This window comes from Schistocerca nitens, chromosome 1, assembly GCF_023898315.1.
Source record: "Schistocerca nitens isolate TAMUIC-IGC-003100 chromosome 1, iqSchNite1.1, whole genome shotgun sequence".
NCBI classification, from domain to species: domain Eukaryota; kingdom Metazoa; phylum Arthropoda; class Insecta; order Orthoptera; family Acrididae; genus Schistocerca; species Schistocerca nitens.
The window spans coordinates 284,942,793-284,967,383 of record NC_064614.1 but is presented as its reverse complement, the minus strand read 5'-3'; the positions used below and the strand labels follow the sequence as shown (position 1 = coordinate 284,967,383).

Sequence of the window (24,591 nt, the reverse complement as noted above, 5' to 3'; positions counted from 1 at the left end):
ATGTCGTCATTACTGGTAAACGACGGCCTCTGGAGACCCATCAGGCTGTTTGCTGACAAAGCTGTAGCCTATAGGAAAGCAGTGTCTATACGTGATCGTTAGGAGCCGGCCGGTGTGGCCGAGCGGTTCTAGGCGCTTCAGTCCGGAACCGCGCGACTGCTACGGTCGCAGGTTCGAATCCTGCCTTGGGCATGGATGTGTGTGATGTCCTTAGGTTAATTAGGTCGAGGTAGTTCTAAGTTCTAGGGGACGACCTCAGATAATAAATCCCATAGTGCTCAGAGCCATTTGAACCATTTGACCGTTAGGAAATGCAGAAGGAACTGGACAACATTTCCACTCAATACAGGTATTTTATAAGCGAATAAATACGAGAAAATGTTCATAACAAATAGAAAGAAACTAACATATTTGCATCGAACAACGCAAGCTACCTAAGGTTATGTGGCAGAGGGTACTGCTGATACCTCTTAAGCGATCCCACCTACCGTGTTCCACTCACGAATGGCGCGTGGGAATAATTATTGTCGGTAACCTTCTGTACTAACTCTAATTTCTCGTATTTCCTATTCGTGGTCACTACTTGATATGAATGTGGGAGGAAGTAATATATTTACGATTCTTCCCAGTAAGTGCTCTCTCCAAATTTCAATAGCGATGAATAACGCCTCTCTTGTAACGTCTGACGATGGAGTTTGCTGCTGATCGTGATAACGCCCTCTCACCAAGTAAACGTTCCCGTAACGAAACGCGCCGTTCTTCGTTGCATCCTCTCTGCCTCCTCTGTGAGTCATACCCTGGTTGACGAAAAATACTCAAGAATCGGTCGAACAAGTGCCTTCTACGCCACTCCTTTCGTGTACGAACTACAGTTCCTTAAGATTCTTTCCATTACTCTCAGTCCTGCATTTGCTTTTCCGATTTTTTGTTTTATGTGGCTTTAGACTTGGGTTCGTTCTGGATAGTTACTCGTAAATATTTTAGGGTATGTACTATCGCCAGCAGTTTCTCATCAGTAGCGTAATGGTACATAAGTGATGTTCTTTACCTATGTATGCGCAATGTACTACAATTATTTACGTTGAGTGTCAACTGAAAAAGAAGAGAAAATGAAATAATGATGGTATGGCATTGTTGACCGGGAGGTCCCATTCGGGTTCGGCCGCCAAGTGCAAGTCTTATTTCAGTCGGCGCCACATTATGGGGGAAGACGTATGGTAGAAGAAAAATAGTTACAAAATGTAGCAACAGATTGCGCTGTAAGCATCAGAATTTAATAGTGGTCGACTACAAATGACAAATGAATCATACAACAATGCCTAAGGTGTACGTTTGGCGTTCAACAAACTGTACTGTTCAGAGTGCATAGGTGTACAGGTATGATAATGTTAGTTACGTAAGCCCATCCACCACGGGAAGGGCATATCACATCGGAAGGGAAAAATCGGTTTTTAATTGTCCTGACGCCAAAAACCGCATAAGAGGCATCAGTCAAATAGGATTATTAATTGCCGTGTGACTGGCGCAAAACATGTTCAGTATGTTGGCCACCGTTTTCTGCAACAGGTTGAAATCGAGAAACAGCATTTTCATAACGGATCGAAGTGTTTCTGGGGTCACTTTCAGAGTGTGTTGCGGAATGCATGCCTTCAATGCAGCTAAGTCGGTAAGCGGAACACTGAATACAACATCTTTCAGATAGCTCCACAGCCAAAAGTCACACGGTTTAAGATCAGATGATCGGGACGGCCAAGGTGCAGGGAAATGGAGGCTAAAAATTCTATCATTTCAGAAATGGCGCTTCAGCAGCTGCTTCACTGGATTTTCAATGTGCGAAGGTGCGCCATCTTGCATAAAAATGATCCCATCCACACACCCACGTTGTTGGAGAGCTGTAATGACGTGATTGCTCAAAAACACTCATAGAGCTTACGAGTGACGGTACAGGTAACAGGACCGGAAGCACCTGTCCCTTCGAAAAAATATGGCCCTATGATAAATGATGCCGAAAACCCGCACCACACAGTGACCTTTTCAGGATGAAGTGGTACTGGCTGATTTGCATTTGGATTTTCCTTTGCCCATATTCGAGTATTCTGTGTATTTACATATGCTATCAGATGAAAGTGGGCTTCATCTGTCCACAAAATCTTCCACGGCCAATCGCTGTCCACTTCCATGCGAGCAAGAAATTCCAAAGCAAATGGTCTCTCTTGCTGGCAGGTCAACAGGAAGCAACTCGTGAACATGGGTAATTTTGAATGGATAGCAAAGAAGAATGTTTCATAGGGTTTTATGCACCGTGCTCACAGGTATGTCCAATGTTCAGACAATTCTCCTTGCACTACACGTTTGCACACCAACACTCGTCTCCTACTGCACGGCTGAGGCCACTGCTTCCACTGACGTCGTATCCTAAGCTCCATTCTGGTGCATATACGTGAATTGGCTCAAGTAATATGGTGGAAATAACACACACTTTCAGAAAAAAACCACGAGGGCTATTGTTTGAATGTCCTATCGGTCACGAAGTTAAAACCGCCTTAAAAATCCTCTGGAGCTTTGCGTAGATGTGTTACGCAGTGTTATCTGTATGCTCGTAGATCGCGTCACGTCGCACGTTTTAGTTCTGAGCGCACACTGAGCACGGAAGGATACCCAGTACAACAGAGTCTCCCGCCAAGTGCGAAGTGTGTCCTATCATTTGATTCATTCATTCTGAGGGTTTCACCCTGATTTTATGCAGCCCACATAACTAAGTTGACGAAAATTGAGGCAATGACGCAGGAATTTTCAAACAGGACGCACAGACGTACACGATGCAGGCGGTCAGGGAATGCAGCAAATGTCAACCGATGATCTAATTCAATGAGTGGTTCAGGCGACTAGAGAAAATCGTCTACGAACGGCAATTCTGAACAAGAGAAGATGAACGTTGTCATTAGGCATTGTCCTTCTTCATGTCAATGCTCTGCTACACACTGAAGTTGCATCAAAGTATTTAGCGTTTTAGATGAGAAGTGTTTCGTGACGCTCCTTACAGCCCGGACTTGATTGCCTCTGATTTTCATCACTTTGTTCACATGAACCGCTGGCTATGAGAATAGCATTTTGGCAGAGACGACGAGCTGCAGACCAGTGTAAAGAATTGGAGGGAAATGCTGGCCACTATGACGAGAGTATTGAATATTTGGTATCATGTAACGACAAATGTCCAAGTCTGAGCTGTGACTATGCACAGATGTAGCTGGAAGGTGTAGCTACACTGGTGATCCAAAAAATTGTGGCTACCTACTTAATAGCTTATGTCTCTATCTTTGGAACGAAATACGCCACTGATTCTGCGCATCGGGGACACGACAGCTTGTTAGTAGGTTTGTAGATGTATGTGGCATTAGGTTTCTAACAAGGGAACCTCCCCATCGCACCACTCTCAGATTTATTTGTAAGTTGGCACAGTGGATAGGTCTTGAAAAACTGAACACAGATCAATCGAGAAAACAGGAAGAAGTTGTGTGGAACTATGAAAAAAAAGCAAAACATACAAACTGAGTAATCCATGTGCACGATAGGCAACATCTAGGAGATTGTGAGCTCAGGAGGGCCGTGGTCCCGTGGTTACCGTGAGAAGCTGCGGAACGAGAGATCTTTGGTTCAAGTCTACCCTGGAGTGAAAAGTTTAATTTTTTGTTTTCAGACAATTATCAAAGTTCAGGTACTCACACATAATCAACTTCGCTCTCCAAAATTCCAGGACATCTTCAGATTTGCTTGGACATATGCAGGATTTGACGGTCTACACACGGAAAAATTTAAAAACGTTAAAAACATATGTTTTGACAGAGCACAGGGAAAACTGTGCGACTGTGAAACTGTTGCATTCATTTGTTGCAGTTTATGTGACAAACTCTTATGTTTTCATCACTTTTTTGGGAGTGATTATCACATCCACAAGGAAACCTAAATCGGGAAAGGTAGAAGAATCTTTTTACCCATTCGCCAAGTGTACAAGTTGGGTGGGTCGACAACATATTCCTGTCAAGTGGAGCACATGCCGTCACCAGTGTCGTATAGAATATGACGTGTTTTCCTGTGGAGGAATCGGTTGACCTATGACCTTGCGATCAAATGTTTTCGGTTCCCATTGGAGAGGCACGTCCTTTCGTCTACTAATCGCACGGTTTTGCGGTGCGGTCGCAAAACACAGACACTAAACTTATTACAGTGAACATAGACGTCAATGAATGAACGGACAGATCGTAGCTTTGCGAAAATAAATAAATTAAAATTTTCACTTGAGGGAAGACTTGAACCAAGGATCCCTAGTACCGCAGGTGCTCACGCTAACCACGGGACCACGGCGCTCCTGAGCTTACAATCTCCTAGATGTTGCCTATCGTGCACATGGATTACTCAGTTTGTATATTTTGCTTTTTTTTTCATAGTTCCACACAACTTCTTCCTGTTTTCTCGATTGATCTGTGTTCAGTTTTTCAAGGCCCATCCAGTGTGCCAACTTATAACTAAATCTGAGGGGGATGCGATGGGGAGGTTCCCTTGTAAGTACAGGTCATGTAATTTGCGTAAATAACGGGTCGCTGTTTTGCGTATGCGGTGATAGCACTACGGGACTTACATTCTGAGGTCATCAGTCCCCTAAAACTTAGAACTACTTAAACCTAACTAACCTAAGGACATCACACACAACCATGTCCGATGCAGAATTCGAACCTGCGACCGTAGCGGTCGCGCGGCTCCAGACTATAGCGCCTAGAACCGCTCGGCCATCCCCGCCGGCGCGGTGATAGCGTTCGATAGCGACCCACATGAGTTCCACACGATTTGCATCAGGCGAATTTGGTCTCCGAGACATCAACGTGAGTTCATTATAAAGTTCCTCAGACCATTGTACCACGGTTCTGGTTTCGAACGTGGACAATTGTACCGTTGAAAGATGACATCGCCGTCAGGAAAGACATCAAGCGTGAAGGATTGCAGATGGTTTGCAGGTCACAGCGTGTCTTCGATTACAACCAAAGGTCCTGTCCAAGAGCAAGAGAATGTTTGCCGTAACATAATACCGCTCCCAACAGCCTGCATCAGTGGCGTGCAGGACTTTTCGAGCCGCCGTACATCTCGATGACGGCATTTGTGGAGACGACCATCCACCCAGTGTAGCAAAAATGTGATTCACTCGAAGAACCGACACGTTCGCTAGGATGATACCTCGTCCATGTCTGCTGCACTTACATTCTTTTGTTGCAGTGTCACGTGCTCGCTCCGCCACCAGGCGGCATCCAACATTGCCGTGGGCAGTGGTCACATTGCTTTGGCTTATCAAGTGTATATGTTGCAAATATAACATTTTTGATTTCCACTGTGGTTTCCAATATTGCGAACGATCGCAAATACAAAAAAGAATAAATTAGCCTTTGTACAGTTTTTACATGCTCGTAGTTTTCTTGCTCACTATGTAGTACCTACACTGAACAGAGAAATGCAATTTGGGTCATACTTTTACTGCTCTGCATCGCATCTGCGGAAGTATTCGCCTTAAATTTCGCTCTAGAACATTGGAGATTGTACATGCTATGGACTGAAAAGTGAAATGTGGTAAAACCATCCAGGGTGGCCAAAATACACAAAAAGACATTAACATTAAAAAAAAAGTGATGCTGAAATTCGTTGGTGTAATTACAACATTCAGACAGACTGCTACAGAGTAAACAAGTGTAAGAGTTGCGGAAATTTTGCTGTGCCAACGAATTTTAACGCTAGGTCAAAACCCAAAGGAAGCACTTAGAGAAAGTGTGCTTGAGAACACACACTGAACCAGAAATGTTGTGGACAGATCGGTTGACGACAGTATCCTCCTAGAATATTACTGGCACTGTCCGCGGCTGGTGGTCTTGCGGTAGCGTTCCTGCTGGTCTCGCACAGGGTTCCGGATTCGATTCCTGGCGGGGTCAGGGATTTTCTCTGCCTCGAGATGACTGTATGTTGTGTGTCTTTCATCATCACTTCATCCTCATTCACTCGCAAGTCGTCGTAGTGGCGTTAAAGAACTTGTGGAGCGGCCGCCGAACCGCCCCGCGAGGGTTCTCCCGGCCACCAATGCCATACGCTCATTATCATTATTCCTGGCACTGTGTTTTAAACCAATTTCTGCGAAGAAACTTACATCTGTACGTTTATTCCAGAATGTGATGCATTGTACTCCAAAATGTAAGTAGAATTCAATTTCGAGATGATATGAGAGAGAAAAAAGAACAAGCTAACAAAAGGAGAATAGTGTTGAAACTAGGCTACCATAGCCGTAGGCAGAGTAACTGGTTGCAAGTGTACAGTGACAACTTTTTATCGAGTTTCTATCGCCGCTTTCCGCTTTCCACGGAGTAGTGAAACTGTTGTCTTATCCCGAACAGAGCCTCACGACCTCCAATCCTCATTCTGCATGCCGCGCGGATATGTTTACGTCGCCCTCTGACTGATACGGAGCGGCTTGCCAAAGAGCTGGTCAGTTCAGTTTCTGCCTGACTCTATCGCTTGTCGAAGTGTGTCGCGCGTCGACGTGGAGATGCTTGCGACCATCGTTCTGTTGCTCGGTGAGTGTTCGAGCTTGGCACGCAAGATGTCTACCTGTACAGGTTGAGCCAGAGCTTTACCGACAAACTTTCAGAGGTTTTTCTGCGATATATTCTGAATATTTTGTCATCGTGGACACACGGTCTCTTGTGGCTCGTAAGAGAGTAATAATGTGGCAGTAGTTTGTGCGGTTTGTTACCGCAGTCACACTTGGTTTTGTGAAAATACCTTGAGAACAGTGAAGTGTGCTGTAATATGCAATAACAACGTAACAATCCTCAGACGGAACATTGTACTGTGACGGGGTTGCGTCGCTGCGGCGAGGGCTGAACATAGCTTCATCGTGCCACTCATACGCTACATTCAGTGAAACCAAGCACGAGAAGCATATCGGCCTTCATCAGTAAACGTATCCACACAGCAGTGCATCACAGTTAACGTAAAACTAACAGTGCCGAAAAAACAGATCCAAGACATAACCGAACAGGACTGAATGGAAGCTTTAAGGCAAAAATTGGTCCTACTGTTGTTAACAGCAGATAACGTAATCGAATGGAAATAAGACACACAGTGCATACTGCGACACTTGCATGTTGTGCACTGTTTGCAGTGCAATACGGTTACAAAGCTAACTGTGGCACGAAATCAAACGAAATTTAATATCTCTGTAACGAGCCGCCAGAGAATGTGGATCCCTTATACCAAAAAACTGATGAGGTATCCCTGAACAACCTATCAAAGTATGTCGACGGATTTCTGATTCACCCTGTATACTTCAACACACACACACAACCTGAGACTTTTCGTATACAAAGAGTAATCTCTTTATAATTACGTGAATATGTGTGACAGAACGTCTCGAGTAAATTGATTATGAGTTCAATTTTCATCTTCCAGGGTGTAAGGATTAATAGATGAGATTAGCACGAAACGCACTGCCCAGTGTATGAAAGGTTTCAATTATTTTTGCATTGTACGAATAGGTAAAGACTAGTACTAAACGCCCATACTGCTCAGCAGGTGTTACTACTCTATCCCCCCTCCCCCTCTTAACAAGTAGAACAGGCATCTAATACTGTCGTCTTAATGGTTAGTTAGTTACATGTTCCAAAGGTTATTTGAACGATTGTTTTATCGGAATGATGTGGAACGAGTTAGTTTAAGGGATATTATCGTTTTATTCCTACTCATGCAACAACACTGAAAACCAAAATTTTTAATTGTACTGGTTGCCAGCTTTTACCTAGAAATTCGTCCATGGAATACAAGAAGTTATCCATAAAAAATTATTTTAAATTATATTTAAACCTTGCTTCGCTACATGTCAGACATTTTGTGTTATTGGGCAAATAATTTAATATTTTGATTGCTGGGTATTGAACTCCTCTCTGTGCCATTGACAGCTTTAACAATGGGTAATAAAGGTTATTTTTCCCTCTAGCGTTTCAGATATGTACATCACTGTTCTTCGCAAATTGTGAGGGATTATTTATGACGAATTTCGTTAGTGAAAATACGTATTGTGACAACGCAGTTAAAACGCCTAGCTCCTTTAAAAGCTACCTGAATGACGTCCGTCGGTGAACACTACATATTATTCTTACTGTTCCCTTTTGTGCACCAAATACTTTCTTTTTAAGAGATGGGGCACCCCAGAAAATTAATTTGTTCGACATTATTGAGTGTAAATATATAAAATACGTCAGGAGGTTGCTAAGTTTGTTTCCAAGATTAACAATTATACGAAGAGAAAAAGTAGTTAAGCCTAAAGAATATCAGTAATATGCTTCTTCCAGTTCAAGTTTTCATCAATATCTACACACAAACATTTGAAACATTCTGCCCTACTTACTGACTCCTGCTCATGTCCTACGTCGATTGTTGGTATGACTATACTTGTACAAAAGAGAATGCAATGTGTTTTTTCAAAATTTAGGAAGAGTCCATTTTCAGAGAATCAATAATTCTTTAAAAAATATCGTTTACTAACTCTTCTGTTGCTTTCTCTCTGGTGGAATTTATTATAACGCTAGTATCATCTACAAAATATACCAAATTTTATTGTTGAATATTAAGTGGAAGATCACTCAAGTGTATAAGGAACATGTGTGGGCCCAAAATTGAAGCCTATGGGACTCCTTTTGTGATTTTTAGCACAGTCACTAAAATTTTCTACCCTTCCGACACTAAATTATTTTGCATTCTGTTTGTCAAGTATGATTCAAACCAGTTCTGCGTAAGGTTTCTAATTCCATAAAACTTGTGTTTTTCTACTAGAGAATCATGATCTAAACAATCGAAGAACTTGGAGAAATCACACAAAATATCAACAAGGGATATATTATTATTTAAGCTTTGTACTGTTTGATGAGTGAGTGTATAAACAGCACTCTCAGTTCAGAAACCTATCTGGAATCCAGACTGTGATACGCTAAGAAAATTATGTCCACTTAAGTGTGTGACTACTTTTTCAAATACGTATTTTGGAAAAGGATGCCAATAAAGAAACTGGACGATAATTGTTTAAGTCTGTCTAGCCTCCTTTCTTACGAAATGGATCGATAATTGCATACTTTAGCCTGTCTCGGAAAATTCCCTGTGCTAATATTGCATTGCTTATAGCGCGAAGTACATTACTTATTTAACTGGAAGAATTTTTCAGAATTCTGTTTGAAATAGATCAACCCCACAAGAGATTTTTAAAGTATTTTTACAGTTGTATTAATTTCAGTGAAGGGTGTTGGTGTAACTTCTATTTGCTCAATGTTTTGTGGAGTGGCATTTTTAATGTATTCTTTTGATTCTTCAGCGGAACCATTTAATCCTATATTTGTTATTACGTTTAGAGAGTGATTATTAAAATTACTTCCAACTTCTGAATTGTCAGCCACAAAACTGTCGTTTAGTTTAATGGTTATGGAATCTTGTACACTGACTAGCTGTCCTGTCCCCCATTTGACAATGTCCCTTGTAGTTTTAATCTTATTATCTGCATTACTTATTTCTGTCAGGACGTGCATTCTTCTGGACATTCTAATGACCTTACTTCAAAAACTACAGTTCTTTTGGTAGTATGCAGGTAATGTCGGATCTTGACTTACTCTGGCCTTTACATAAAATTCCCTCTTCCCCTTACACGAGATTTTAATTCCCTTAGTTATCCATCATTTACTAGTCTTTTAATGAATCCTTTGCATAATTTTTTAGGAAAACAACTTTCAAATCTTGACAAAACTTTAGTATGGAATAAACTGAAATTGATACAAGCACCTTTTTGTACGTGTACCTCCTCCCATACCATCCCTTTTAGCTTACTCTTAAAACAGTGTATCCTGTTCGCATTAAGAAGCCTGGCTGTTTTGTATGGACCTGTCTCAAGGATGTAACGCGACACGATGTTTATTTTCATTAATTGTGCATCACGATCAGATTGGGTGCACATTAATTGTTTCAGCTTGAGCACTGTCTATAAAAACGTTATGAATAAGTGTCCTATTATTTTGCGGCATAGGAGCTGTGAAATTAACTACTAATATTGAAACACCCAAACAATAATTCTATTTCATTTTTCTGTCAATATATTTAAGAAACCTTCAGTGAAATATCCACAATATACTATTTCATTCTATCTGACATGAAGCTCAATAATGCATCACAATTTCTCATAAATAGCAGAAAGTTTCCTATAGGATATCTATAGAGTGTTACAGTTATCAGAGAAGTATTCTGCAGTAACAACTCACAAACATATGTTTCTAAGTTCTGATTAACACAAAAAATTTTTGTTTCCTTACTTTTGACTTTCCATCCAACATTTACATACGTTGAAACTCTCCCTTTTTCCATTTTAAGTCTGCACGAGAATGATGCAAGTCTATAATCCTTGAAATTTAACTTCTCCATGCCTGTAGTTACGTGTTGTTCAGAGAGGCAAAGAACATCCATCCCCTCAGAATCTTCCACATCTTCTAGGCGCACAATAAGCTCATCTGTCTTGTTCTTCAATCCTCCAATGTTCTAATGAAACAAATCAATTTTATTTTTCAGGGGGCTATTACACGTATTATGGTCGTGTGCTGCTCTGGTTTCTTTCAATACTGTCTGTCTGTAACGTGACTCGAACTTAAAAAATATGCGCCTTTGATTTCAGCTATCATACCGACTTTGTCTTCAGTGCTTGTGACTCCCCTTACACTTTCTGCAGCCACTAGACCTTTACCCCGACGTTGCTAATCTTTTACTCTCTGCTCCAAATTCATTTAGCACTGAAAAGTAGGATACCGCCTCCATGCACCAGCATGTCAAATTATTTGGGGACAAATCTTCCTAGCAAATAATTTAAAAATTAATAGTGTTTTCATTACTTCATTTGACAGTGTTATTAACAAGTAGTACTCACCATAAATATGCTCCCCAAATTAAAAAGGTTATTTATTTCAATGTTCAGGATAGTAACCCATCAATTTTTCACACTACTCATGTAGATTTAGTAGTGTCTTAGCTTTCTCATCTGCCTTTCTTCGTTTCCGGCGCTTAAATCTACTCTGCCTGTCTACTATGCTGGAATTAATTCTGATGCACTTTAGGGAAAATAGATGGGAACACCTATGTGTTGCTGTTATCGTATTCTGTCGGAAGATTGGTTTGATTGAAATCTCCACGCTACTCGCTTCGATGCAAGTCTCGTCGTTTCTGCACAAATACAACAACCAACATCAATTTCAACTTGTTTTTCGAGATCTCAGAATGCGTCCTAACACCACAGTCCCAAAGCTTCTAACGTCTTCTTGTCCGAATTTTTCATCATCCATCTTTGTTACGCTACATTCCAGAAAAAAACTTACAGGAAAACCTTCCTAACACTTATATTTACATTCCATGTTAATAAATTTCTCTTCGTCAAAAATTTTTTGTTTCCATTGCCTATTTGCATTTCACATCCTCTGTATTATCGCCATCATTTGCCTGGAAATAAGAAATCTCAGAGCCATTTAGTTCCTCATTTCTTAGTTTAACTCCATCGTCTGATTCGATTTGACTACATTCCATTACCCCAGTACAACTTTTGTTGATGCTCATCTAATTACAACTTTAAATTCCATTTAACTGCTCTTCCTTTACCGCCTCACAGAATAACAATATCGTCGACAAATCTCAAAGCCTTTATTTGTTCACTCTGCATTCCTTCTATAAATATGTCAAGTTTTCTATACTGCTCGCTAAATGAACAGTAGGATTAATAAAGGCGATAGGACTCAAATCTGTGTCACTCACCTGTCAACCAGATTTTCGACATTATAACGGCAGTCTGGTTTCTATGAAACGCGTAAAAAAGTTTTCAATGTCTGTATTTTATCCTTGCTATATTCTGAATAACGAGGAATGTATTCCAATAACCATCATCAAAAGGTTGCTCAAAATGTGGATATAAGTGTGGGTTAGTGTTTCTTAAACTTACCTTCCAAGATAAATCGTAGCGTTATTATTTTTGTCGCGCATTTTCAACGTTTATCCAGAAGCCCGGACTTCCCGAGGTCGTCTTCTGCCAATTTTTTTGTTTTCCATTTTTCTGTATATAATTGTGTGTTTACGGAAGCATGACTTGGCTCTGAGCACTTTGCGACTTAACTTCTGAGGTCATCAGTCGCCTAGAACGTAGAACTAATTAAACCTAACTAACCTAAGGACATCACACACATCCATGCCCGAGGCAGGATTCGAACCTGCGACCGTAGCGGTCGCTCGGTTCCAGACTGTAGCGCATAGAACCGCACGGCGACTCCGGCCGGCAGGCATGACTTACTAAATTGATAGATCGGTAATATTTACACTTTGCAGCATCTGCCTTCCTTAATATTGGAATTCTCTACATCTGCTTCACACTCCAAAAGCCACCTGACGATGGATGGGGGAGGGTACTTCTCGTTCCACTCAATGTCCCTTCTCTGTTCTGCTCAACAATCGCTCGCGGGAAGAATGCCTGTCAGTCATCCTCTGTCCTGGCTCTAATTTCTCGAATTTTCTCGTCGTGGTCATTTCGCAAGATGTGTGTGGGAGGAAGTAATCTGTTGTACTTTCTCTTCGCGGAAAGTGCTCTCTCGAAATTTGAAGAGTAAACATCTCCGTGATGCACAACGCCTCTCTTGTATCATCTGCGACTGGAGTTTGTCGGGCATCTCTGTAACGCTCTCGCGTCGACTAAACGACCCCGTGACGTAACTCGCCGCTCTTCCTTGGATGTTCTCTATTTCTTCTATTAGTCCTTCATAGATTACTGCCCATTAAAATTGCTGTACCACGAAGACGACGTGCTACAGACGCGAAATGTATCCAACAGGAAGAAGATGCTGTGATATCCAAACGATTAGCTTTTCAGAGCATTCACAACAGGTTGGCACCGGTGGCGACACCTACATCGTGCTGATATGAGGAAAGTTTCCAACCGATTTCTCATACACAAACAGCAGTTGACCGGCGTTGCCTCGTGAAACGTTGTTGTGATGCCGCGTGTAAGGGGGAGAAATGCGTACCATCACGTTTCCGACTTTGATAAAGGTCGGATTGTAGCCTATCGCGACCGCGGTTTATTGTATCGCGACATTGCTGCTCGCGTTGGTCGAGATCCAATGACTGTTAGCAGAATATGGAATCGATGGCTTCAGAAGCGTAATACGGAGCGTTGTGCTGGATCCCAACGGCCTCGTATCACTAGCAGTCTAGATGACAGGCATCTTATCCGCATGGCTGCTACGGATCGTGTAGCCACGTCACGATCCCTGAGTCAACAGATGGGGATGTTTGCAAGACAACAACCATCTGCACGAACAGTTAGATGACGTTTGCAGCAGCATGGACTATCAACTTGGAGATCATGGCTGCGGCTACCCTTACGCTGCATCACAGAAAGGAGCGCCTGCGATGGTGTACTCAACGACGAACCTGGGTGCACGAATGGCAAAACGTTATTTTTTCGGATGAATTCAGGTTCTCTTTACAGCATCATGATGGTCGCATCCGTGTTTGGCGACTTCACGGGGAACGCACATTGGAAGCGTGTATTCTTCATCGCCATACTGGCGTATCACCCGGCGTGATGGTATGGGGTGTCAATGGTTAAACGTCTCGGTCACCTCTTGTTCGCATTGACAGCACTTTGAACAGTGGACGTTACTTTTCAGATGTGTTGCGACCCGTGCCTCTGGCCTTCATTCGATCCCTGCGAAATCCTACATTTCAGCAAGATAATGCACGACCGCATGTTGCAGGTTCTGTACGGGCCTTTCTGGATACAGAAAATGTTCGACTGCTGCCCTGGCCAGCACATTCTTCAGATCTCTCACCAACTGAAAACGTCTGCTCAATGGTGGCCGAGCAACTGGCTCGTCACAATACGCCAGTCACTACTCTTGATGAACTGTGGTATCGTGTTGAAGCTGCATGGGCAGCTGTACCTGTACACGCCATCCAATCTCTGTTTGACACAATGCCCAGGCGTATCAAGGCCGTTATTACGGCCAGAGGTGGTTGCTCAGGGTACTGAGTTCTCAGGATCTATGCACCCAAATTGCGTGAAAATGTAATAACATGTCAGTTCTAGTATAATAGATTTGTCCAATGCATACCCGTTTATCATCTGCATTTCTTCTTGGTGTAGCAATTTTAATGGCCAGTAATGTAGTAAGGATCCCAGATGAATGAAGAATCCGTCGAACAAGAGCCTTGTGTGCCATTTCCTTCGTGGATAAGTTATATTTCTTTTTGATCTTTCCTATAAATCTCAGTCTGTTTGCTTTTCTTACTATTTGCTTTATGTGGCTATTCCACTTAAGGTCGCTCTGAATAGTTATTCCTAGAATTGTACGACAGATATTGTTTACAGAAATTTGTTATCAATAGTCTAGTTGTACAGTAGTGGATTTCCTTTCCTACTTATGCACAATATGTTACATTTATTTACGTTTAGGGCCAACTGACATAACCTGCACCACTGACTAATCATCTGCAGGTTATTCTGCATATCGATATTGTCCTCTGACCTTGCTATAGTCGCATTTGCGAAGAATAATAAAGCGCTTCCAAAGCTTGCTACTAATTTTTTATATACAATGTAAACAGTAACGGTCCTATCATACTACCTTGGTGCACTCAGAAAATTATAAATACACCTGTCGATTTTGTTCTTTATTGGCGACTTGTTGAGTTCTACCTGCAGGGAAGTCTTGAGTCTAGTCGCAGGTTTGGTCCGACACTGGGTAAGCTCGTATTATATTTTCACTATACGGAAGTGAGGGACGGTGTGAGTTGCGTTCGTGAAGTCAAGGAACACGTCATCTACCTGAGCGCCTTTGTCTACGGTGTTACGGATCTTATGGAGGAACATAGCGAGCAGTCTCTCGCAAGATCTCTGTTTGCAAAATCCATGTTGATCTTTATAGTGGAGATTTTCATTGATCAGCGACCTATGATAATCTGCTAGAAGTGGAGGAAGTTCTTTCGCATAATCTTTATAGAATATTATAGACCCTCATCTGGTCATGATGCTTTCCACTACTAATCGACTGTAGTTGAATTATTATTCACATTGAAGTCTATTACACCTCGTTCATATACAATGATGAGCCAAACCTTTATGGCCAGTACCCACCGTGAGGCTGAATGCCTCATGTTATCTTTGAGGGAATGTGATGCGGAAAGGAAAGTTTACAAATGGAGCAGACACAGAAGGGGAAGCGACTTTAACAAAGACTGCACCTCGGAACGAGCATCCCGAAAACGGCAAAGCGGACACGCTGTTCGTGCGCTAATGTCTCGAGGATCTACAGAAAGTGCTTGGAGGACGGTGAAATCACGTAAAGGCGACAAGGTGTTCGACGTTCACGCTTCGTCATAGGACTTGGAGGCTGGTCAACTCTATAAATTAGGTCACGCGTCGATCTCTGGAATATCTGACGACAGAGCTGAATGCCAGTGCAGGCCAAAGTGTTTCGGTACGCACCGTTCAGGTCACAAAGGTGAGCACGGTGCTCCGCAGCAAACACCTTTTCTCACGTTATCGGAACGACATCGTCAGTTAAGATTTCAGTGGACATTGGATTGTCGAATTTGGGCCGTGTATCAATGGAAAGATATATCAATAGAAACATTTCTTGTTACACCAGATCATTGGTGGTGTCCAATTCCACGCCACCCAGGCGAACACCTGTTCGAAACATACACCGCTCCACGGACGCAGGCCGGTGGGGCCGGTACTATGGTACGTGGGACATTCATCTGGGCTTCCATGTCACCCGTCGACAGCTGTGGACTATATGAATACTAATGCCCATCAAATGCATTCTTTCGTGCCTGGTGACTTCCCTGACAACTATGGTATCTTCCAAGACGATGACTGTTTTGTCACAAGGCCAGAATTGTGCTACGATGGTTTTATGAGCAAGAAAACTCACGTTGATATCTTAGCAACCAGTTTAGTACGATCTCAATCCGATGGGACATCTGAGACATTATCGGGTGCCAACGCTTCCCTTGGATAGTCCTTCTATATATTCCTTGCACTTTTAAGATATCTAGTTATTACTTGGCACTGGCTTATCATCTGAACTCTTGATATTCACAGAGCTGATTCTCTTTTCCCTACTAACCCGTAATTTAGGGGAAATGCGTAACCTGGGCATAGACGTCCGGACACCCACCAAGGACTTCTCGAATCCATGACACGCAGAATCCTCGTTGCATTGCAATCCAAAGGCTGACCACCAGACCAGTAGGCAGGTAGTCATACTGTTCCGTCTCATCAATGTGTCTTGTGTACCAAGCAGAGCAATTTTCCAAGTGAATGTAAACTCTGGGCTGTATGCTCCTGGATTTTTACACTGAAACCAATTACATGGCGAAACACATCAGAATTATTCACTGTCTAGCTGTTGACCATTATTTCTCGTTCAACTCAGTCACTCATTTGGAGGTTTATCTTCAGTGACGTGACATTTGCGTTAGCGAGTTACCTCATCGTTTTATCTAGTATTTTCACCCCATATTGCTGACATATTAAATAAATCACGGTGCCATTAAACACGCAATATAAGTTTGTACGAGTTTCTCTTTATTTCACCAAAACATTATTGCTTTTGACATTAATATTCCTTATATTTACACTGATCAGCCAAAACAGTATGACCACCTGCTAAGGCCGCGCGGAGTTGCCACGCGGTTTGAGGGGGAATGTCACGGATTGCGCGGGCCCTCCCGCCGGCCGTTCGTGTACTCCCTCGGGCATGAGTGCTTGTGTTGTTCTTAGCTTAAGTTAGTTTAAGTTGGATTAAGTAGTGCGTAAGTCTAGGAACCGATGACCTCAGCAGTTGGGTCCCGAAGGGATTCACACACACACACACACACACACACACACACACACACACACACACGCCACCTGCTTACTAGCTTGTTTGTCCGTCTTTCGAACTAAATACATCACTGATTGTGCGTATCAGGGATGCGACAGTTTGTTGGTAAGTTGGTGGAGGTACGTGGCATTATATGTCTACTCGCAGTTCACGTAATTAGTGAAAGTAACGAACCAGTGATTTGTGTATGTAATGATTGTGCTCGATAGCTGCCCATATGGGTTCCATGGGATCAGGCGAATTTGGTCGCCGAGACGTCAACTTGAGTTCGCTATGATGCTCCCTAACCTCTGTAGCACAGTTCTGTCACCCAGAGCCGGACAATGATACTGCTGGAAGATGACATCGCTGTCTGGAAAGACCTCAAGCACGAAGGGTTGCAGGTGGTTCACAACTGTCAGTGTACCTTGGGTCCCACCACAGATCCAACCACAGGTCCAACGCAAGCGCAGGACACTGCTCCGTAGGATAATAATGCTTTCATCATCCTGCGATCGTGGTCCGTTGCACGTTTCGAGCCGACGTACACCTTGATGACGGCGTTTGTGGAGACGAAGATCGACCTAACGTTGCAAAAATATGATTCACTCGACGAGCCGACACATTTCCGTTTATTGATTGTTGAATCACGATGGTCCCGTGCCCACTGAAATCGTAATTGACGATGTCGTTAGGTCAACATGAGAACACGCAGGGGTGGTCTGCTGCAGAGCTCTACGTTCAACAATGTACGATTAGCGGCGTGCACCGAAACAATTGCGCAGGCACTAGCATTGTGGCCTTCCGGCAGAGATGCCACAGATCGCCATCTGCCCTACCTTACAAAGCAGACAAGCCTCCGAACCCCAAGAGTCATGCACGTCCAGGCATTTGGCACCTAGTGGTAGTTTCACTTTCCTTCTACCTCTTTCTGTAGATGTTCACGATATTAGCGCCAAAACATTCGACCTATTTCCTCGTTTTCGAGATACTACTTTACAGACTCTGCGTAATAGTAATCTGCCCTTTGGCAAAGTCGCTTATCTCAATGGATTTCCCGGTTTGCAACCAATATCTTCACTTGGCTGATCCCCCCGGCCGTGTCTGCTCCACTTACATACGTTTGTTACCGCGTCACGTCCCCGCAATGCCACCAAGGGGGGGGGGGGGGGGGGAGGGGGGGCATCCAATGTCGCGGTGGCAGTGGTCACAATGTTTTGGTTTATCAGTTTAGATCTCGTTGATAACATCTAATAAACAGGGTGGTTACAATTAAATTTTCGCTTTTTGAGCCACTTCAGACGTATGGGTACCCAACTTTATAGGAATGATGTGCACTGCAGAATTTGCATTGTTAGTAGTGCTAATGTCATGACTTGCCGTTAGTGGCCGGTACTGTTATAGTGGCGTAGGTCTGAAATACAAGCATCAATGTGTATTACAGTTTCAATCTGTCAACATAAGTCTGGATAAGGTGAGAAGGGCTTTACTCGTAAAGTTGTTTGCCAAAACAACAGCAATAGTGCTGCCACTCTTTGGGAGTTTCTATGGGCTAAAGAAATACAGGGAGGTCTTATATCCTACCGGGATTGAAGAACATGATTTATAAGAACAAATTAACTGGAGATATGAGAATTACTCCTGATTGATACGGACGGCCAATTGCGCCACAAATTGCTGTGGAATTTACTGTTGGCATGGCGGAGAAGCGATGTTACTTCATAGTGGACATTTACAAAGTTTAAGCAGCTGTTTTGTTCGCACGGAGCAGCAACATGAGTCTAGAATTCTCCAGTAATTTTTATTTAGGGGCTTCACTGTTGACTCGATGCTACGATCAGAAATGAATTGCGAGTGTATTGATTCTGATAACACTGGCTGGGTAAACAACGGAGAGCTTGTTTTTGCACAGAAATACGCTCTCATCAGACTGCGGCTAACTTCCTGACCGTAAAATTATTAATTCATTCATCTTCATTAGTTACACTTGGAGTGTTACAGACTTTACTCGATGAGAACAACGACGCGAGCACTGGAATAACGTGCCACGTGCATCCTGCCGCCTGTACTTGCATCTCGCCGATATTTCTTCTTCAAAACCAAGTATTTCACGGAAAAATCTCTTGTGTAACTCGAGTTTCACACCGATATTTGAAAAGAAACGATCCAAATTCTTATAATGACAGTTGCGAGGAGACGTTTCTGAATGCATGTCTGCCTCAATACATACTTCCAGTTGTGACTATCAGGAGAAGTGAATACTGGCAATAACTCAATCGAATTCTACATAAATATCACCTTATATAAAGTGAATTCTGTTCCAGTAAACGTATTAATTATCTTTTCAAGATTGATACAACAATAGTAGTTTGATCGAAGCGATTCTCGTCATTGGTCACAGCTTCTTGGTCAATAATTCTACCAACAAACTTCCAAGATTTTCCAAGCACATTTACCAAGTAGATTGATACAAGAAGCTGATGGTGTCCAATGACTGATGGGTTGTCCACCAGCCACATTCTTGAATCATGGTAGATAGAATAGACCGCCGGCCGGAGTGGCCGAGTGGTTCTAGGCGCTACAGTCTGGAAACGCGTCGCAGGTTCGAATCCTGCCTCGGGCATGGATGTGTGTGATGTCCTTAGGTTAGTTAGGTTTAAGCAGTTCTAAGTTCAAGGGGAGTGATGACCTCTGAAGTTAAGTCCCATAGAGCTCAGAGCCACTTGAATCATAGAATAGATCAAATACTAGTGAAGCCTGTCGTGGTCGGGGAGGAACGGTGCGGGGGGGGGGGGGGGAGGGAGACGGCGGTGTTAATGTGGTTTATTAAATAAAAATATTTTTAGAAGTAAAACCTTTTAATGCCTAGACCGCGTCTCAAGTGATTCAGATGAGTAGAAACAGCACAAATGTAGATTTTATGCTTCTGTTACTACTGAACGAGACAAAAAAACGATGTTACTTGATAGTGGACATTTACGAAATTTACCTATCGGCTACTTTGTTGGCATTGATCACCAACATGACGCTAAAATTCTCCAGTAATTTTTATTTAGGGGTTTCCCTGCTTATTCGAGGAAACGATCAGTATATTTACGAAATGAACTGCGATTGTATTGATTCTGATAACACTGGCCAGGATTATTGTGATATGTATATTGCGGTTTAGGCATTGAACAAATTTTTATTTAATATACATGATACTCCTTGTATCTTGACGACCGTAACTAAATTACGGACAAACACCGAAAGGAAATGGTCCCACATGAATTATGTATTACTTCAAAACTAAACAAGTCGCATGAAACAAGTCGTAGGAAAATCTGAGATCTGTTGACAGAATGTTAATGAAATATAATTTATGGAAGAAAGAGCTCGCTCGACAAATCGCTAGTCAGCTTGGTGTCGTTACCGGGTTGGATTAATAGATGACATATAGCAGGTCCAATGAAGAATGGCGCGTTTCGCCTCTGGCTCGTTTGGTAATTGTGAGTGCATTAAGGATATGATTTACGCGTTTCGCCTCTGGCTCGTTTGGTAATTGTGAGTGCATTAAGGATATGATTTACGAACTTGATTGGCAGACGCTTCCAGAGATGCCATGCACTTCACTGAGACATTTAGTGCGCGAATCGATCAGTGAAATAGAATGGTAGGGAGGTGGATTATTGACGATATTTATACAAGTACTCACTGCCTCATGCCATAATGTACTTTGTGGATATAAATGTGGTATTCAGTAAATTATCACGGTCATACATCGATGTACTGAATGGTATTTCCGGAGTTAGTGGTTCTCACTTCATTCAGTAACTGTCGCAACTGTGCAAACAATGTAATTCAGAGTGAACTCCGGCACAGTATATTTAGGCGCTCACTCTCAAAAGTGAGCTGGTCTGTTCATCGTCCTAGCTAGAAGTAAGATGAACACACAAGAGAGCGTGTCAAAAAAATGGCTCTGAGCACTATGGGACTTAACAGCTGTGGTCATCAGTCCCCTAGAACTTAGAACTACTTAAACCTAAATAACCTAAGGACATCACAGACATCCATGCCCGAGGCAGGATTCGAACCTGCGACCGTAGCAGTCGCGCGGTTCCGGACTGCGCGCCTAGAACCGCGAGACCACCGCGGCCGGCAGAGAGCGTGTCGACTAGAACAATAACTCTGTACAGAGTTCACACTTTGCTGTAAGAATACCTAACGACGTAGACGGGTCACCGAAACGGCTTGGATTGCGTTCTGGATGTGCTCTACAATGGTCAATCAGAAGCAGCTAAAAGCACGGCTACCGCGTCATTAACTGAACCCTATAGTTGGGTCTTTCACCACGCCATGGGAAACGGGTTGCACTGTGCTGAAATGCATATTCCCGAAAACGTTTCCACAGCTGAAAGTGTGGGTGAAAAGTATGTTCCAAAGTGTGCAGCTAACTCTGTCTGATTAGGAATGATTGATAATCCAAAGCGATGGCCCAGCTGTGGCCCTGTATGCCGCTGTCGGTCAGAGAACTAGAACCAGAGTGACGTATATGTTCAACCCAGCTTAATTTCGCGAATTATGATCTTCGGTGCGTTATAGGCATGTCCATAACGTGTAACATCCAGTACGATGCTCGACGACTCTTTTAATACAGTTGCTACAGGCTCAGGTTTTCATCTTCTAATCCACCCACATAAAGAGTCTGACTTACTGTCTATGACTGAAGGTAGTTTTACTTTACGTTTTAGAGGCTTTCCTTGTTCATTTTTTCTTTAACGTGTTCAGGAACAAGTAAAAGTTACTTAGAAAACAGATTCCGTCTCTATCGCAAAAAATCTAGGCAAAAGGCGTTGGATGTAGTACTCCTCAGGTAGTGTTCAGTGACTATATAATTATTTCTTTGGATCTTATATTCAATATCTCGGCCAAGCGGCAACGGTAACAATACAAAAGGCATTTTAGAATATTGTAAAGTGTCGGGTTTCCCACCTGAAGTGTTGCGGAAGGGATGTTAGTTAGCTCTGAGTGGATGACTTCGGCTCTTGTTCTTTATTGTCGTATTAGTCATCCACGTCCGCTTGCTTAGATGGGTGATAACGTGCTCGCCTCCCATGCAAGCGGGCCCGGGTTCGATTTCCGGCAGGGTTGGGGATTTTCTCTGCTCGGGGACTGGGTGTTGTGTTGTCCTCATCATCATTTCATCCTCATCACCGGCGCGAAAGTCGCCCAATGTGGCGTCGAGTGAAATAAGACTGGCCCTTGGCGGCCGAACTTCCCCGAATTGGGGCCTTAAGGCCAATGATGCCACTCGGTCATTTCGATTTCCATTAGTCATCCACATATAAGAGGTAAAGTTTGGTGTATAAGGATATTTCTGCAAACGACTCGTAAATTTTAATGCGTGACAATTTAAATGATACACTGATTTTTATCAGTGACGCACAATATATTTGTGCTTATATAGTCAAATATTCTGAAGAAAATCACTAAGATGTTTTTCTTGTGAATTGTCGCAGCAATTGCGCTCGTGACAACAGACATTGTTCTACCGCCGAGATGTATATGAAGCTGTCCTGAATCCCTCATTATTATCCTCATCAACAACAACAGGATAATGTTTATCAAGATCTAGGGTCCTATGAGACTGCCGCACAAATTCACTGACCAGCAGATCCCTGAAATTGGAAGTCTTGTAAACAATGTTGTTCACATTGCCACTTGTGTTATATCTGGAGCTCGATCTGGTTACATGTCAAGATTACAACGTGGCTCAAACTACGCATCAAAATGGCATTTAATATACAGCGCTAAGTGTGTACGACCCTTTCGTGTTGATGCAGTATAAGTTTAGGAGGTATCCACGACGACTTTCTATTACTTCTCCTGGACGTGAAGAAGTAACCGAGTTATTGAAATTGTTGGGAATGCGTATCGTGAGAGAATATGCTTTATATGCAAGCGTAACAAACGTATCATGTAAATACAGTCAGTGAGAGTTGACATAACAATCGAAACAATGCAGTTAAACGGTATCTGGGCGGCTAAGGTCTGGGTTCATAATATGGAAGTACAAAGGAAACATCTGTGGACAATGCACGAAAATATTTCGGCATCATTCCTGTAAACTTTACGTAACGTTTGTGAACTATTTTCTGATTAACATTAAAGCAGTTAGTGATATTCGTAGTGGTCTATGAAATAAGCAGATAGTCTCAGACGAATAGTCTCATACGCCTATTGAACCAGTCTTCTATACTTATCTCCAGACGGCATTATTTAGCTAGTTCCTTTTCAGACAGGACGCCAGACACGGAAAATAAACGAATAATGGCAGCAGAGTCCCCACTTGCTGGACGTTCGTGACAGATTATGGTAAATGGAGCCCAGTGTTGTAACTTTCACTCGCAACAGAGTTTTCCAGTTCAGCCACTCGAACATATCTCGCGAAATGTGAAAGATACCGGCTGTCACTGTCATCATTCCTAGGAATTATGAACGGAAGAAAAGGGGGGTGTAAGAGACTGAAAATTTTTGCCAATTCATTCGATATGCTCGAAGCTCTAAATCTGAGTAGTAGTTTTATTTATTTATGTTTGTTACTGCATCTCAGCAAAATGCACAGCTCTGTTAACAGGGTGTACCGTGAGTTTTACAACTTATATCATAGACATGACAAGCTGTAATATTAACATTCTATTTCCTTGCAGCTGTAGAAATCTTAACGTTTACATGTACAAGAACTCAAACACTGTTCAAGAACGAAAGTTTATACACTATTCGGAAGTATGAGGAACAATCTTAGTTGTTATATTGATAGTGAGAATAGTGACAAGACAAACGAGAGCAGGAGTCATTTGCGTCCATCCACTCCATCCCTCTGTTAGATGAGAGCCTTAGAATGGACTTACAGCCCACTTTCCTTTAGTACCTATTTCTACCTGCAGGTTTAGTCGTGACTATTTTTTAGAGTTAGAATGTGTTACTGCTAGGTAGTACCTAACGTATTATAGTTTTTTGTGTACATGTTTAAATTCCAAGGTATTTATGCATTAATCTTCCTCATTAAAAAGCGATAATTACAAATTATAGTACAGTACACTACTTAAAGACACAGTTTGTCTTATTTCTGTTATTGAATTCCTGCGAACTTCTAGAGCACGTGACTTTTTTTTAGTCTTCTGAATGGTTTGATGCCGCCTGCCTCGAATTTCTCTAATGTACCAACCTTTACATCTCAGAGTATCACTTACTATCTACGTCCTCAGTTATTTGCTGGATGTATCCCATATTCTGTCTTCCTCTTCCGGTTTTACCGTCTGCAGCTCCCTTTAGTACCATGGAAGTTAAAATGTCTTATCACATGTCCTATCATACTGTCCCACCTTCTTGCCAACGTTTTCCAAATATTCCTGTCCTCGTCGATTCTACGGAAAACCTTCCCATTCCTTACCGTACCAGACCACCTAATTTTGAACACTCTTTCGTATCACCACTTGTCAAACAGACTCCCTTCACTTCCGGTTTACCCCAGTCCATGTTTCACTGCCATATATGTTGTGCTCTTAACGTATGTTCTCAGAAATTTATTCCTCAAATTAAATCCCATGTTTTTTACTACTAGACCCCTCTTGGTCAGGAATGTCTG

The 24,591-nt window shown here is 42.5% G+C and overlaps 1 protein-coding gene across 3 annotated transcripts in view; it reads left to right on the top strand.

The window, feature by feature from the left end:
• Positions 1-6,526: 6,526 nt before the first annotated feature.
• LOC126248163 (lachesin-like) overlaps positions 6,527-24,591 on the top strand; it is a 1,464,009-nt gene continuing 1,445,944 nt past the window's right edge. For all 3 annotated transcript variants that reach the window (XM_049948938.1, XM_049948928.1, XM_049948919.1), the window contains exon 1: positions 6,527-6,605. In XM_049948938.1, coding sequence (XP_049804895.1) covers positions 6,578-6,605 — 28 coding nt within the window. In that variant the 5' untranslated portion in view covers positions 6,527-6,577. The remainder of the gene's footprint in view (positions 6,606-24,591) is intronic.